Consider the following 15,621-nt stretch of genomic DNA (forward strand, 5'->3'; position numbering starts at 1 on the left):
AAAGAAATAAAAAAACGAGGTGAAACAAAAATTAACCTTTTGGACAGTGAGTATTGGAAATGGGTGAAATCAGGTACAACTGATGCATTGAATAGAGCAATGGATAATAAATCAAAACACTGTGCAGAGGTCCTGGTTAAAGTGCTCGAAAGAGTTAGCACGGGACAAATGGACTGAACGGCTTCATTCTGCATCTTATCAATTCTATAGAAAGTATCCAGCTCAGCCATTTTATATCTCATAGAATCCTTACAGTTTGGGGGAAGGCCATTTGGCCCATCGAGTTCACACCAACCTCTGAAGGGCAACCCAACCCCATCCTTGAAACCCTGCATTTCCCATGGTCAATCCACTTAGTCTGCATACTCCTGGACATCAAAAGGCAATTTAGCATGGCCAATCCACCTAACCTGCACATCATCAGACTGTGGGAGGAAACCAGAGCACCCAGAGGAAACCTGCACAGATACAAGGAGTAATGTGCACACTCCACATAGACAGTTGCCCGAGGCTGGAATTTAAGGGTATTGAGGCCGTGGACAATACGCTCGGTCAGGGAGGCAAAGGTGCAGAAGAAACTGATCCAGTTGGAGCAAGAAAGGGTAATGGTGCTCTGGTACAGGAGTTCAAAGTCCGTGAATTGCGATGTGGCCCACCCCATCTATTTTGTTCTTGATTGATCTGTGTTCTGCTTACACTCCAGTGAATTATCACAGCGACTGATTCTAGAATTACCTGTTGGCGGTTAGCTCTGTTAACGTGTAGACTTCCCTTCAACCTCAGGGAGAACAGGGGGATGACGGGAATGTCGGATTCCTCGGGAAACCCGGAGGCCGTGGTCGTGTTGGTGTCCCAGGATTACCTGGATCTCAGGGATCCCCTGGCTTTAAGGTGAGTGGGACAGAGCTCAGCAACCTAAATGCGACATGTGCAATAACTCAGTAACTGGAAAAGCAAAGGCTTGTTCTTGTGATCTGTCCACACAAAGCAGAGGAGCTGTCGAATCACTGTGGTGACAGGCTGTGTCACTAACAATAAATTGGTTCACCACTCACATGAAAAATACAATACTCAGGAGGACTCCACATTTTTCAGTCTTTCACAGGCTGTGAACATCACTGGCTCGGCATTTGTGGCCCATCCCTCACTCCCCTTGAACTGAATGGGTGCAGGGCTATTTCAGAGGCCTTTCACACCTTAACTCACACCCATTTTACATCTCCTTTTCTTCAGCACTTTTGGATGAGTGCAGCTCCAACAATACTCAAAGACTTGGCACCATCCAGGACAAAGCAGCCCAGTTGATTGGCACCACATCCACAAGCATCCACTCCCTCCACCACCAATGGTCAGTAGCAGCAGCATGTACTATCTACAAAATGCACTGCAGAAATTCACCAAAGATCCTCAGACATCACCTTCCAAGCCCATGATTACTTCCATCTAGAAGGACAAGGTCAGAAAATATATGGGAATACCATCCCCTTCAAGTTCCCGTCCAAGCCAATCACAATCCTGACTTGGAAATATACCACTGTTCCTTCACTGTAGAGTCATAGAGGTGTACAACACGGAAACAGACCCTTCGCTGGGTCAGAATCTTGGAAATCTCTCCCTAAATACATTGTGGGTCAACCCACAGCACATGGCCTACAGCGGTTCAAGAAGGCAGCTCACCCCCACCTTCTCAAGGGGTAACTAGAGTCAAAAAGCTATACAGCATGGAAACAGACTCTTCGGTCCAACTAGTCCACACCGAACATAATCCCAAACTAAACTAGTCCCACCTGCCTGCTCCCGGCCCATATCCCTCCAACCTTTCCTATTCATGTAATTATCTAAGGGTCTTTTAAACACTGTAATTGTACCCAAATCCACCACTTCCTCAGGAAATTCATTCCACACACAAACCACTGTCTGTGTAAAACATTTGCCTGTCATGTCTTCTTTTAAATCTCTCTCCTCTCACCTTAAAAATATACCCCCCTCGCTGTGCCCAGCCACCGATGCCCAACTCCCACAACTGAATAAAAAATAATAGCCCGATGTATTTTGCACTGGAATCTACATCTCCTGTTCCTTTTGCACCCTCCTCTGCTTCTGTCAACACCTTTCATTCAGGGGAAGAATCACATTGGACTTGAAACTTAACTTGAATCACATTGAACATTAACTCTGTTTCTCTCTGCACATACATTGCCAGACCTGCTGAGTTTCTCCAGCATTCTGTGTTTGGTTCAGATTTCCATCATCCACAGTATTTTGCTTTTATTCATGTGTCTTAGCATATCTGAACAGTTCCACTAAAAATATTAACAAGACTTCTTCCGCAATCTCCAGTGGTTCCAGGAAATTCTGCACCCTCATACAAACCTGTCAAATATAGACTGCGAGCTGGTGATAGCTATCCTGACACCTCAAGCCCCCCAGAAGAATGTTAGAGCTTCTTCCTGACTGAGTGCTGATGTGGGACAGAAAGAGGCCATTAGACTGAAGAGTGCGGTCGAAAGAGCAGACTCCCCTCCCAAGCCAATCTAGGGCCAGTATTGCAGCTCAAAGCCAGCTCCACTGGAGGAATGTATGCTCCACATGTGACCACCGAATGATGGTGGGAACACCTCAGGGATTTCCCTCAAAGCATCCCCACGTAGATGTCAGACATTCCAGTTGTCTCCTGGCTCACAACCTAGTGGCATAGGGAATGCCTGGTTTGGAAAGGCACTGAAGAGTCCGCCAGGGATAGGCAAGGGTGAGGTTGTGGCATTAGAGGGAGCATACGGGCCTCCAAACACCGTGTTTGACCCCACCCTCGGAGAACCAGCATCCCCCTACCCCAGCAAGTAAACCACTCCCCCCCACCCCCCCAATCTTGTGGCAGAGTCCGTGGATCAGACTCTGCACTGGTCAGCTAATCCGGAGTCCTTTTACCAGGAATAGGAGCAAGTCAACCTCGATCCTGAGGCAGAAGCAGAGCGCATTACAGCAAATCCAAATAATTTCCTGCTACATCTCAAAGCACAGAAACAACCCAGTGTGACTTGTTTGCCATGAACCTTACAATAGATCTGATGTGGTCAGTTGCCATTTTGCAACATTGAAAATAAAACCAGACATTTCTCTCCATCTGTTAAACAAATTGTGAACTAATTATTTTTTGTGGTGTGGACTGATAACAAGTAAACCCCCAGAGTTTACATGATTCACATTTTATTTTATCGTGTTCCCTGTGGTTAGCTGGGGTACTGTGATCTAATTGTCATAGATTCCAGAAATTGAGCACTGAACAAGCCTTAAGGATAACAAATGTTCCTCGTTCCAAAGCTAGAGTGACCCTTTTGGTTAGGATCAAGGAAGAACTATGATCAAAAATGAAACAGCACTTCATTGTGGTACAGTCCTGAAATAGCATCTCTCTTTGCTCCTTTGGAATCCACATTTACAGTGTTAGACATCACGCAATACCAGGTTACAGTCCAACAGGCTTACTTGAAATCACAAGCTTTCAGAGCACTGCTCCTTTGTCAGGTGAAGTGGAGGGAAGCACGTAGATTTAAGGAGCATCTTAAAGGAGGGGAGATAAAGAGAGAGAGGCAGTGTGGAGCTTGATGTCCAGGCAACTGAAGACATGACCACCAGAGATAGAGTGATTCTGCTTAGGTGTTACACAAGAAGCTAGAAATTGAGGAGTTTAGACCTCCCGCAGGGTGACAGGGATGATGTTGGGGGTTGTGTTGTGGGACTGGAAGAGATGACAGAGAAATGAAGGAGGTTAGGTCGAGGCCATCGACAAATTTGGAAATGAGGATGCGAATCATAATTAAAAATCACACAACACCAGGTAATTAAACTTGTTGGACTATAACCTGGTGTTGTGTGATTTTTAACTTTGTACACCCCAGTCCAACACCAGCACCTCCAAATCATGCAAAACATAATGTCATGCCATTGCTCGAAACAGACTGAAATGGGACAGGTTAGAGCCTGGGAGGTCACTATCATCCACAATCAGATCTGTAGCCCTCAGTAAATAGAGACATTAGAAAGAAACATTTGTTTCTATAAATTGCTTCTCATGTCCACTGGACATCCCAAAGCACATCATAGCCAATGCAATGTTTCTGAATAAGGAGCAAAAAAAGAAATGTAGCAGCAAGTTCTTATAGACAGCAATGGAATAATAACCAACTCACCTGCATTTTGTTATGTTTATTGAGGGATAAACATTGAGCAGAACAACTCCTCTGACCTTCTTGAAAAAAAGCAATGCCGTGGAAACTTTTAAATCCCACACCAGCAGATAGACAGGGCCTCGATTCACTATCTTGTCCAAAAAACAGCACCTCCAACAATGTGGCAGTCCTTCAGTACTGCCTTGATTTTCACATTCAGCCCTCAGACTGGGAGTTGAACCCAACACTCTGACTCTGAAGCAACTGAGCTATCACTGAGTGACAGCTGTCAGCCCCAGGAAAGGCCAAACTGTCCATTAAATAATTTGAGGTTAAGTATCTATCAGGGAGGCATATTCATTGGGTAATCATTGCACATAACATTATGTCTTACAGTCCACTTGATATCTTCCTGATTCAGGCCTCATTCCTGATGAAGGCCCTTTGCCCGAAACGTCGATTTTCCTGCTCCTTGGATGCTGCCTGACCTGCTGTGCTTTTCCAGCACCACACTCTCGACACTTGATATCTTCCAGCACTAGCGGAGACCATCATCGGCCTCAGGAAAGCTAGCCAAATCTAATTTGATAATGTTCCTTTGATGTTTTTCACTTTTTCTACTGTCAATTAGTTAACTAGTTTACTTGTTTTAATGTTTACTCGAAGGAGTATAGAGTGTAGAAAAGAATGGGTGATTTCCTGGTTGACACAGTGCCACAGAGATCAGTGCTGGGCTCTCCATTTATATACATGAGTTGATTTAACTGAATTTGATTTATTATTGCCATGTGTACCTAGATAGGGTTTTCTAAATTTGATTCAAAGGTAAGGAGGGGAGAAAGCTGTGAAGAGGAAATAAGGAGATCACGAAGGGAATGGATAGATGAAGTTAGTACGAAACAACAGTCAATTGGAATATGATATGGGAAAATGCGATCTTGTCCGTTTGGCAGGAAAATTAAAAAGGAAGTGTGTTATCTAAGTGGTGAGCAATTGCAGAGCTCCGAAATGCAGAGGTCCTAGTGTATAATTCACAAAAGGTTAGTACGTGGGCACAGCAAGGAATGCGGAAATACAATCAAGTGTCATGATTCATCACGAGAGGCAATGAGTACAAAAGTATAGAGGTTATGCTTCAGTTATAAAGGGCCCTGATGAAACCACATTGGGAGGACTGTGTGTTATTGGTCACCTTATTGGATGAAGGATGTGACTGCATTGGAAACAGCTCAGAGAAGGTTTACCAAATTAATACCTGCAATGGGCAGGTTGTTGTATCAGGAAAAGTTAGACAGGCTCAGCCTGTATCGGCTGAAATTTAGAAGAGTAAGAAGCAACTTGATTGAAACATAAGACCCTGAGTCATAGAATCCTGCAGCGTGGGCACAGGCCCTTCAGCCCAAACTGGTCCATGCTGACCAAGATGTCCATCCACGCTAACCCCATTTCCCTGCACTTGGCCCATATCCTTCTAATGCCTTTCTATCCATATATTTGTACCTGCCTCAACCACTTCCATTGGCAGCTCATCCTATATAGGTTCCCTTTTATCCTTTCCCCTCTAACCTTAAATTATTGCTCTCTAATCCTGGGAAAAAGACTGAGTGAATTCACCTATCCATGCCTCTTGTGATTTTATACACCTCTATAAGATTCCCCCTCAGTCTCCTACACTCTAAAGGTGTAGGACATACAAGACCCTGACAGTCTGATACTTTATCAAAAACCCCTCCCACCCCAGTTATAATCTCTTCCAACCTCTTCCATCAGGCAGAAGATACAAAAGCTTAAACACATGCCAAGTTTCTTCCTTACTGTGATTCGACTTATGGATAGAACCCTCAAATTTTTAATTTAATGTTGACCTTGCTTTCCGTGCACTTTCTCTGCAGCCAATACATTGTATTCCTCGCTCTGTTCTGTTACTATAATGCATGTTGTATGGTATGATCTGCCTCTACTGCAGGCAAAACAAAACTTTTCACTGTACCAAGATACATGTGGCAACAATAACTCAAATCACATTGAAATAAAAGATGTATAAGACCCTGGATGGGTATAAGATGTTTCCTGGTGATGGAGAATCCAGAATTAGAATCACTGTTTGAAAATTCTCACCTAAGATAAAGATGAGAATTTTTTTCTCATAGGAGGATAGCAAGTCTTTGCAATGATCTTCCTCAGAAGGTGGAGAAAGCAGAATCTTTACTTTTAGGGAATATATGGATAGATTCTCACCAAACAAAGCAGTGAAAGCTTATTGAAGCTAGGAATGTGGAGTAATCAGATTGATCTTAGTGAACAGCAGAACATGCTAAAGGGGCTGAATGGCCTTATCCTGATCCTAACTGGAATGTTTGTATATATGAGACTCTGGTGGTGGGCTGTAGAGTTAGAGTTCAGGTTGATGGTTTTGATTAACTAAATCCCCAACTACCTCACTTCATTTATCCACCATTGTTCCACGTAGGATCACAGAGTCCTACAGCATGGAAACAGACCCTTTGGCCCAACCAGTCTATGCCAACCATAATCCCAAACTAAACTAATCCCACCTGCCTACTCCTGGCCCATATCCCTCCAAACCCTCTCATGATACATTTGAGTTCTAATGAGTCATCAATGTAAAACATTAACACACTCTCTCTCTCTCTCTCTCTCGCTCTCAAAGAGGCTACCAGACATACTGAGTTTTTCCAGCACATTCTTTTTTCCTGTCACGATTCAATCCATCTCCCATTGTGAAAATGTCTGTTGAGCCTCAGTATCCATCCTTGCAAAGGATTGGCTCCACTTAAGTGATAGAGCACTGTTTCTGACATTTTTGCTGGAAACTTTTTGATTTTTTTTCTATTGGGTCTAAAAGTGGCCTATTATTGCATCATTATATTTACCAGTCTTCTTCATTTTAGACATCACTGAACTCTGTCACTTCCTGTTTGATTCAAACAGTTACTTTGATACTGTAACAGGTACGGATATACTCAGAGTCATACAGCAGAGAGATAGACCCTTCGACTCAACAGTACATGCCAACCCTAATCCCACCTGCCTGCTCCTGGCCCATATCCCTCCAAACCTGTCCGAATAATGTACTTATCTAAGTGTCTTGTAAACGTCATACCAATGGCCTGTTAAAGACAATCAAAATGCCCTCACCTTGATATTCAATGTTATTACTTTCACTGAATCCCCAACTACCAATATCCTGGAGATTCCCACTGACTTGAGACTGAGCTGTACCTATTCCACCCATTGAAATACTGGATGCAGCTCCAACAACACTCAATAAGTTCGACACCATCCAGGATAAAACAGCCCTCTTGACCTGCATCACATTCACAATCAAACACTCCCTCCACCACCAATACTCAGTTGCTGCAATATGTATCAGCTACAAGATCAAGTCATGGAGTAATACAGCATGGGAACAGACCCTGCAGCCCAAAGTGGTCCATGCTGACCATGGTGTCCACACAGTTATCTCCAATTGCCCACATTTGGTCCATATCCCTCTAAACCCTGTCCATCCATGTACCTATCCAAATGGTTTATAAACATTGCTATTGTATTCCTGATGAAGGCCTTTTGCCCGAAACGTCGATTTTCCTGCTCCTTGGATGCTGCCTGAACTGCTGTGCTTTTCCAGCACCACTCTGATCTAAATGTTGCTATTGTACTTGCCTCAGCCACTTTCTCCAGCAGCCTATTCCATATACACACTACTCTCTGTGTGAAGAAGTTGTCTCTCAAATCCTTCTTAAATGTTCACCCTCTCACCTTAAACCCATCCCCTCAAGTTCTCAATTCTCCATCCCTGGGAAAAAGACTATCTGCCTTCATCCTATCGATGCCCCTCATGATTTTATCCAGCTTATTAAGGTCACCCATCATTCTACTACGTTGCAAGGAATAAACTCCTGGCCAACCTTTCCCTATAACTCAATATCCTCGTAAATCTTCTTTGCATTCTTTCCAGTTTGACTATGTCTTTCCTATAAAAGGGTGACCAAAACCATACACAATACTCCAAGTGCACTGCAGAAACTCACCAAAGATCCTGATACAGCACCCTCCAAATCCACAACCATTCCATCCAGAAGGACCAGGACAGCAGACGTGTGAGAATGGTTCTTTGTGGTCAACCCTTCTGTAAATCTGAGCTTCTTTATCTATTGTGTTTGCCGCAGGGAGAGAGAGGCTTGCAGGGCCAGGCGGGACCTCCTGGGATCAAAGGGATAGAAGGAGGAATGGGCCTGCCTGGAAAGAGAGGCGATCCAGGTTCCAAAGGTCAACCGGTGAGTAACACATTTCACCCAAACTGACTTCAGTTGCTTTGGCTAACCGAATGCGACCTTACATTGTGGTAAAAACGATCGCAGAATTTCACACTGGCCTCCTGATCATGAATTGCAACACAGACTAACATGAGAGTGTAAGGGACGCAGGCAGGAAGACCTTAGATGGCCCTGCACTTTTCACCAGCAGGAGGCAGCACAGAGCCAAACTCTTGCCCCAGATAGCTCTCCCCAGGCAAGAGATATCCAGTTTCATTGAGTGTGTAGCCGAGGAGCAGGGCCTCTAGTGTACCTGGTCTATGTAAATGTTTTGTTTTAATTCAGTCAGGGAAGTGGCATTCTTGGCTGGGCCAGCACTTTTTATTGCCTGCCCCTAGTTGCCCTTCAGAAAGTCGTAATGAATTGCCTTCTTGAACCACTGCAGTCCAGCTGCTCATTCTTCATCGGATTTATGGAGCATTTCATCACAGAAGCATTTATTGCCCATCCCTAGTTGCCCCTTGAGAAGGTGGGGGTGAGCTGCCTTCCTGAACCGTTGCAGTCCACCTGCTGTGGGTTGACCCACAATGCCCTTAGGGAGAGAATTCTAGGGCTGTGACCCAGTGGTACTGAAGGAATAGCACGTAGTCCCAAATCGAGATGATGAATGTCTCAGAGAGGAACTTGTAGGGGCTGATGTTCCTATTTAGGAACCAGTCCTTGTTCCCTTCAACACGTTTGCAGGTTTAGCAAGTGCAGTTGAAAGAGCCTGGAGGAGTTACTGCAGTGCATCTTATCGATGGTACACACAGTTCCTGGAGCTGCAGGGACTGAATGGTAAAGTAGTGGAGGTGCCACACAAGCGGGCTGCTTTGTCCTGGATGGTGTTGAGTTTCTCAAATGTTGTTGGAGCTTCACCCATCCAGGCAGGTGGGGACCATTCCATAACACTCCTGACTTGTGCCTTGTAGATGGTGGTCAGGCTTTGAAGAGTCAGATGGGGGGTTTACACGCTGCAGGAATCCCAGCTCCACATGAGCCCCCAATTATCTCTACCCTGGAGATCACCGACTGTGGGCTGCCCAACAGTGACCAAAGTTAGCAGAGAATGATAAGGTTCATTCAGTGTCGGACTCAGATCATGACTTCAATTTTGTGAGGGATTTATACCAGTTTCTCAGTTTTCTTTATGGCCTGTAGGTCCTCATTTAAGATGCTGATTGGGTGATTTTGTTTTTAGGAGGGTCCTGTGGAATTCTGTTCACAGAAAACGATGTAAAAACATTGAGTGTTTTTAAGGCTGAGTCAGACAGATTTGTGATTGATGGGGAGGGGGTCCTTGAGGGTGTGCAGGTAAGTGGGTTTATGCCACTTTCAGACCAACCACGATCTTATCGAATGGTGGAATGGGCTGGAGCTTCTGACATCTGCTCCTAACTTGTATTTTATCACAATCTGATGATCTTGCCACTTTGCCCATCATCCAATCACACACCCTCCCCAGTGACTGATGACTGTGACTAATGTGATGACTCTCTGCGTCGCTAACCAAAGTTCTCTCTCTTTTTGGTTTTGAGTTTAGGGGGACCCTGGAGAATCTGGCTTCCCTGGACTGATGGGAGTGTTTGGACCAAAGGTACAGTCAGCAAGAGCGACTTGTGAGCTTTCCAACCATCTCCCGTTCTCTGTAATTTAATAGGACACCCCGTTGAGCCCATCCTGCCATTCATTGTGACCCATTCCACTGCAGCCCAGTGTATCTTACCCGAGAGAGTGAAATCTCTGTACTTTACCAATATCTGCAGCTCCCTCTCGCTTCGAAGTAGGAAGCTGACAGGTGATCTTATAGCAGTTTATTAAATCCTGAGGGCTGTAGATAAGGTGAATGGCAGGTGTCTTTTCCCTAGTGTGGGGGATTTCAAGACTCCGGGACATTTTTTAGGTGAGAGGGGAAAGATTTAAAAAGGACATGAGGGGCAAAATCTTTTTACACAGGGAGTGGGTTCGTAGCGTGGAATGAACTTCCTGAGGAAGTGGTGGATGCAGGTACAATATTTAAAAGACATTTGGTAAGTACATGAATAGGTTTGGAGGGATAAGAGCCAAGTGCAAACAGGTGGGACTAGTTTAGTTTGGGATTATGGTCAGAATGGACTGGTTGAACCAAATGTCTGTTTCTGTGTTGTAGGACTCTATGACTCTATAAGTATTTTCGCAATAGCTTGTAAATTTATAAAGTATGTTTTTGAAGATGTATGTTTGCAGTGGATTATGAGGCAGTTGGACCTTTGCACAGGTTTTTTCCATTCTCCCTTCTCTTTGGCTATGAGTTCTTTGTACAGCTGATGTCATCTTTAAGGAGCAATCGCAGTCCTGTACCTGGTTATAACTGGATCATCCTTGGGCAGATGGATTGTCTTAGGTCCCACTATTTTAATAGTAGCTGATAGGGCCACTGGTGAAAAGTGGACCACAAACACATCTTTGGCAGGAGACGCATGTATCTGAATAACAAGAAGTAGTTTATTACATAACAGGTTACATTAGTTTGAGATTGGCTAACAACATTAACTGCAGGTAAGAGGCATTGTGATCTTCTTTGAGACAGTAACTAAGTCTGTGTTACATGGATTTAAAACCCAACACATGGACAAATATAACCTTGAGAAAGCGGAAGGCTTAATTTTTAATTCTCACTGATCCTTCTGTTATAAAAGTTCTGGCCGACATCTGTATTTTGGCAGAATTGGCTATATTAATGACTGGGAGGTCTGCACACTGGGGAATTTATTTTATGTAACAATGGTCTTGTGGAAAATCCATTATTTCTGCTGCAGTAGAGGATCTGAGTATGCATTCACAGAGGTCAGTATGAGCACAGTCAGCACTTTGGTAATGTAAGAAATGATCAGAACACTTGGTTAACAATGTGAGAGCAGACTGTTTAACCTGACACATCCACTCTGCTTCATTACACAGGAGTCAACAATGTCAACCCCATTTACCTACTCAATCCTCATACAGTCCAATATTTCTCTTGAAGTTGTGATGTGGAGGTGTCACTGTTGGACTATGGTGTACAAAATCAGAATTCACATGCCACCAGGCTATAGTCCAACAGGTTAATTTGAAATCACAAGCTTTCAGACACAGAAGCAGCAAAGGAGCAGCGCTCCGAAAGCTTGTGATTTCAGATAAACCTGTTGGATTATAACCTGGTGTGGTGTGAATCTGACTTTGTTCTCTTAAAGTTATTAGCTAGTTATGAACTAGTAACCCAGCCCCAGCTAGCATCATCTGTGGAGGGAGATGCACACAGATTTAATACTTGAAGTCTGATGCGACTTCTTCTGAAGAGATGCTGCTGGACCTGCAGAGTTTCTCCAGCATTTACTCTCTTTATTACAATATTCTGTTTTTACTTTAATAATCCAGACCCTCAGGTTAATATTGTGGTAAGATGGGTTCACGTCCCACCTTGCTTTATGGTGGAATTTGAATTCAGTAAAATGGGGGATTAAAGCTGGCCTCATGGTGACCATCATTCAATCGTGATAAAAACTCACCTGGTTCCCTAGTGCCCTTTAAGGGAAGGAGACCTGCCCCCTTTCCAGGCCATGTGACTCCAGACCCAGAGGATTGTAGGTGACCTTTTACCTGCCCTTAGAAATGGCTGAGTGAGCCACTCAGTTGAGGATAGACAACAAACGCAGACCTAGGCAGTGACATCAACAGTTCAGCAAACAGGAAAAGATTCTTGTTTAAAATGTGAATCCATTCTTCTACAATTGGAAAAGGTAAATTCTAGTCACCGACTCGGTGAAGATTTGCCTTTCTGGACTCACTTTCTGCACACATCCCACAGCAAGAACTCCCCAATGGTAAGGGATACACCTTCCCCCGCCCCAGTAATAGTAACCCACCCCCACCACTGTTTCAAAGACTTTCAAACACTTCCCCCCATACCGAGGTTATTATGGGATAGCTAACTAAGTGTTTGCTCGCCTATATGTGGCAGGCAGCCTGCCAGTCTCGCTGCCTGCCAGTCTCGCTACCCGCCCAGCCTCCGAGTTATGAGGATGAGTTTGGGATGTGGTCGGGGAGATGGTCAAGTGGCCAACACACCCCCTCCCCCCAACACACTAAAACCACTACCCTGCAATATCCAGCCCCCACATAGCTGAAGGGAGAGGAGCATAAGTATGCTATCAAATTGAGAGGGCTCAGAAACGATTTACCAAGATGTTGCCAAGACTAGAGGGTTTGAGTGATTAGGAGAAGCTGGGACTTTTTCACTGGAGCATAGCAGATTAAGGGGATGACCTTATAGAGGTTTGTAAAATCATGAGGGGTATAGATAAGGTGAATAGCCAAGGTCTTTTCCCTAAGCTGGAGAGTTCAAAACTAAGGGGCACATCTTTAGAGTGAGAGGAGAAAGATTTTAAAATGACATGTGGGGCAACTGTTTTACATTGAGCTTGGTTCATGTGTGGAATGAACTGCCAGAGGAAGGGTTGGATGCAGGTACAATTACAACATACAAAAGAAATTTGGATGAGTACATTAATAGGAGGAAGGTGTTCTGAGGAAGGGATTTAGATAAAAATATAGGAAGCATGGTTAGTAAGTTTGTGGACACCAAAATTGGTGGTGTAGTGGACAGGAAAGAAGGTTACCTAAGATTACGAAGAGATTTTGATTAATTGGGTCAATGGCCTGAGGAGTGGCACATGGAATTTAAGTTGATAAACATGAGGTTTTGCATTTTGGCAAAACGAACAAGGGCAGGACTTATACAATTAATAATAGGGACCGAGGTAATGTTGTAGAACAGAGTGACCTAGGGGTAGAGGTACATAATTGTTTGAACTTTGCATCACAGGTAGACAGGGTGCTTAAGAAGACGAGTAGCACACTTACCTTCATTGCTCAGACCTTTTGAGTGTAGGATTTGAGACATCATGCTGAGATTATACAGGATATTGGTGAGACCTCCTGTGGAATATTCTGTCCAGTTCTGGTCGCCCTGCTTTCTGAAGGATATTATTAAATTGGAGAGGGTTCAGAAAAGATTTACAAAATGTAGTCAGGAATGGAGGGTTTGAATTAGAAAAATAGGCTGAATAGACTGGGACTTTTTTCACTGGAGTGTAGGAGGTTGAGGGGTGACCTTATAGAGGTTGATAAAGTCAAAGGGGGCCATAGATAAGGTGAATAGCAACGGTCTTTGCGCAAGGATAGGGGAATTCAAAACTAGGGACGTGTTTTTAAGGTGAGAGAAGAAAGATTTAAAAAGGGCATTTATGCACAGAGGTTGGTTCATGTGTGGAATGAACTTCCTGAGGCAGTGGTGGATGTGGGTGCAGTTACAACGTTTAAACACATTTGGATGGATACATGAATAGGAAAGGTTTGGAGGGATATGGGTCAGGAGCAGGCAGGTGGAACTAGTTTAGTTTGGGATTATGGTTGGCGTGGAATGGTTGGACCAAAGGGTCTGTCTTCGTGCTGTTTGACTTTATGACCTGAAATGTTAACTCTGATTTTTCTCCGCAGATGCTGTCAGACCTGCTGAGCCTTTCCAGCAATTTCTGTTTTTGGTTTACAACATCCGCTGTGGCTTTTGTCATGAATAGGACAGGTTCAGAGGGATATGGTCCAGGTGGGACCTGATTCAGTTTGGGAAAGCAGGTCGGCATGGACGAGCTGGACCGAAGGGTCGTTTGCCGAGCTACATGACTGAGCCATGGCTGACACACATATGTCATGCTGTTGTGTGTTGCTGCTTCACAGGTGGACGTGCCAAAGGAACCAAAGCAAAGAAATGCTGGTTGCCATGGTAACCCTCTGGAGTAAAACCTGCTGAGCTGCAGGGTGAGAGCATCCCCCCCCCCCCCCCCCCCCCACTGCCACATACTTTTCCCCATTGCTAGGCAGTCCACAGGCTCTCGCTCTGTCACCAACACCAGTTCACAGGTCAGAAAACCTTGGGCAAAAATCAGTAACTACAGCAGTAGTAACTACAGCTACAGCATTGTGTTTTTGATATGAGGAGGTCTGCAGTTTATTCAGTGTGTAAAAATGCACACATTTTACGAACTGCATGCAGCGATGTTTTATAAGCGCAGGAATCAGTGACAGTTGGAAGCTCAGTGAGACATTTTTCTAGTTAGCGATATTTGAGACCTTTTTCTCATCTCACTTGCTCCTCTGCTGCAGCTCTCAGAGCCAGTAGCTCTCCGGCAGCTAGAATATGCTTCTCATTATGTTCCCTGATTGAAGATACTGATTCCTCGAGCAGACAGAGCTTCTTTTATACAACTGATTTCTCTCTCAAAATTCCCTGCACCTTACATAGCGACAGCATAGTTGGAAAGACCAGTCCTGCAGAGGTCACGCAAAGTTCTGTTTAAGTTCCCTTTGCATCCAAGCTTGAATGATTTGCTTAAGGGAGTGGAAGTCAGGGTGAACATCATTACCCTGAGCAAAAGGTTACTGGAGAGCTGAAGGGACTGTGAGCCAAGCCTTGCATTTTAACCGCATGGCACTCTAATCAGTTCAAAATGTGATAAGTTCCAAATAACAAGACTCTCCAGGATTTAAATCCAGGCAAAGTACAGCAGATGCTAGAAATCTGAAACAAATACAGAATGCTGGAGAAACTCAGCAGGTCTGGCAGGGAGAAGGAGGGTTATCTTACAAAACAGACACAGACAGCAAACACGAACACACACGCGTACAACACATACAGTCAGGTCTTCTGTAACACAATGGTTGCATTGTTGTGCAACCCACATTATAGAAAAATTGTGCTTTAGAAACAGCGCTTAAAGTGTTGATGATGTAATCGTGTTACAACCAACACACATTTTAAAAGTTCGTGCTTTAGAAACAGTGTCCCCAATTCATCAATCACATTAACAAAATGCATTTTGTAGCAGAACAATCTGTACATACATACAACACACACACACAACACAACACAAAGGCACACACAAATACACCTCACATATGCACACACAACATACATGCACATACAACATGCAACAAGACATACACATACATACACATACAACACACACATACATATACAACACATGTACAACACAACACACATATAAGCATGCACACATACATGAGCATACAACACAACACACACAGAAACATGCAAATAT

The 15,621-nt window shown here is 44.1% G+C and overlaps 1 protein-coding gene across 5 annotated transcripts in view; it reads left to right on the forward strand.

Annotated features, from left to right (window-relative positions):
• The window catches only part of col27a1b (collagen, type XXVII, alpha 1b), a 653,616-nt gene that overhangs the window by 601,416 nt on the left and 36,579 nt on the right, over nt 1-15,621 (forward strand). For 4 of the 5 annotated variants that reach the window (XM_072565909.1, XM_072565908.1, XM_072565907.1 and 1 more), the window contains 3 exons: nt 784-891; nt 8,360-8,467; nt 10,029-10,082. In XM_072565909.1, coding sequence (XP_072422010.1) covers nt 784-891; nt 8,360-8,467; nt 10,029-10,082 — 270 coding nt within the window. Of the gene's footprint in view, nt 1-783; nt 892-8,359; nt 8,468-10,023; nt 10,083-15,621 lie in introns of all 5 variants that reach the window. The other variant, XR_011956099.1, reaches the window with a different exon arrangement.

This window comes from Chiloscyllium punctatum, chromosome 49 (assembly GCF_047496795.1).
Source record: "Chiloscyllium punctatum isolate Juve2018m chromosome 49, sChiPun1.3, whole genome shotgun sequence".
Classification (NCBI taxonomy): domain Eukaryota; kingdom Metazoa; phylum Chordata; class Chondrichthyes; order Orectolobiformes; family Hemiscylliidae; genus Chiloscyllium; species Chiloscyllium punctatum.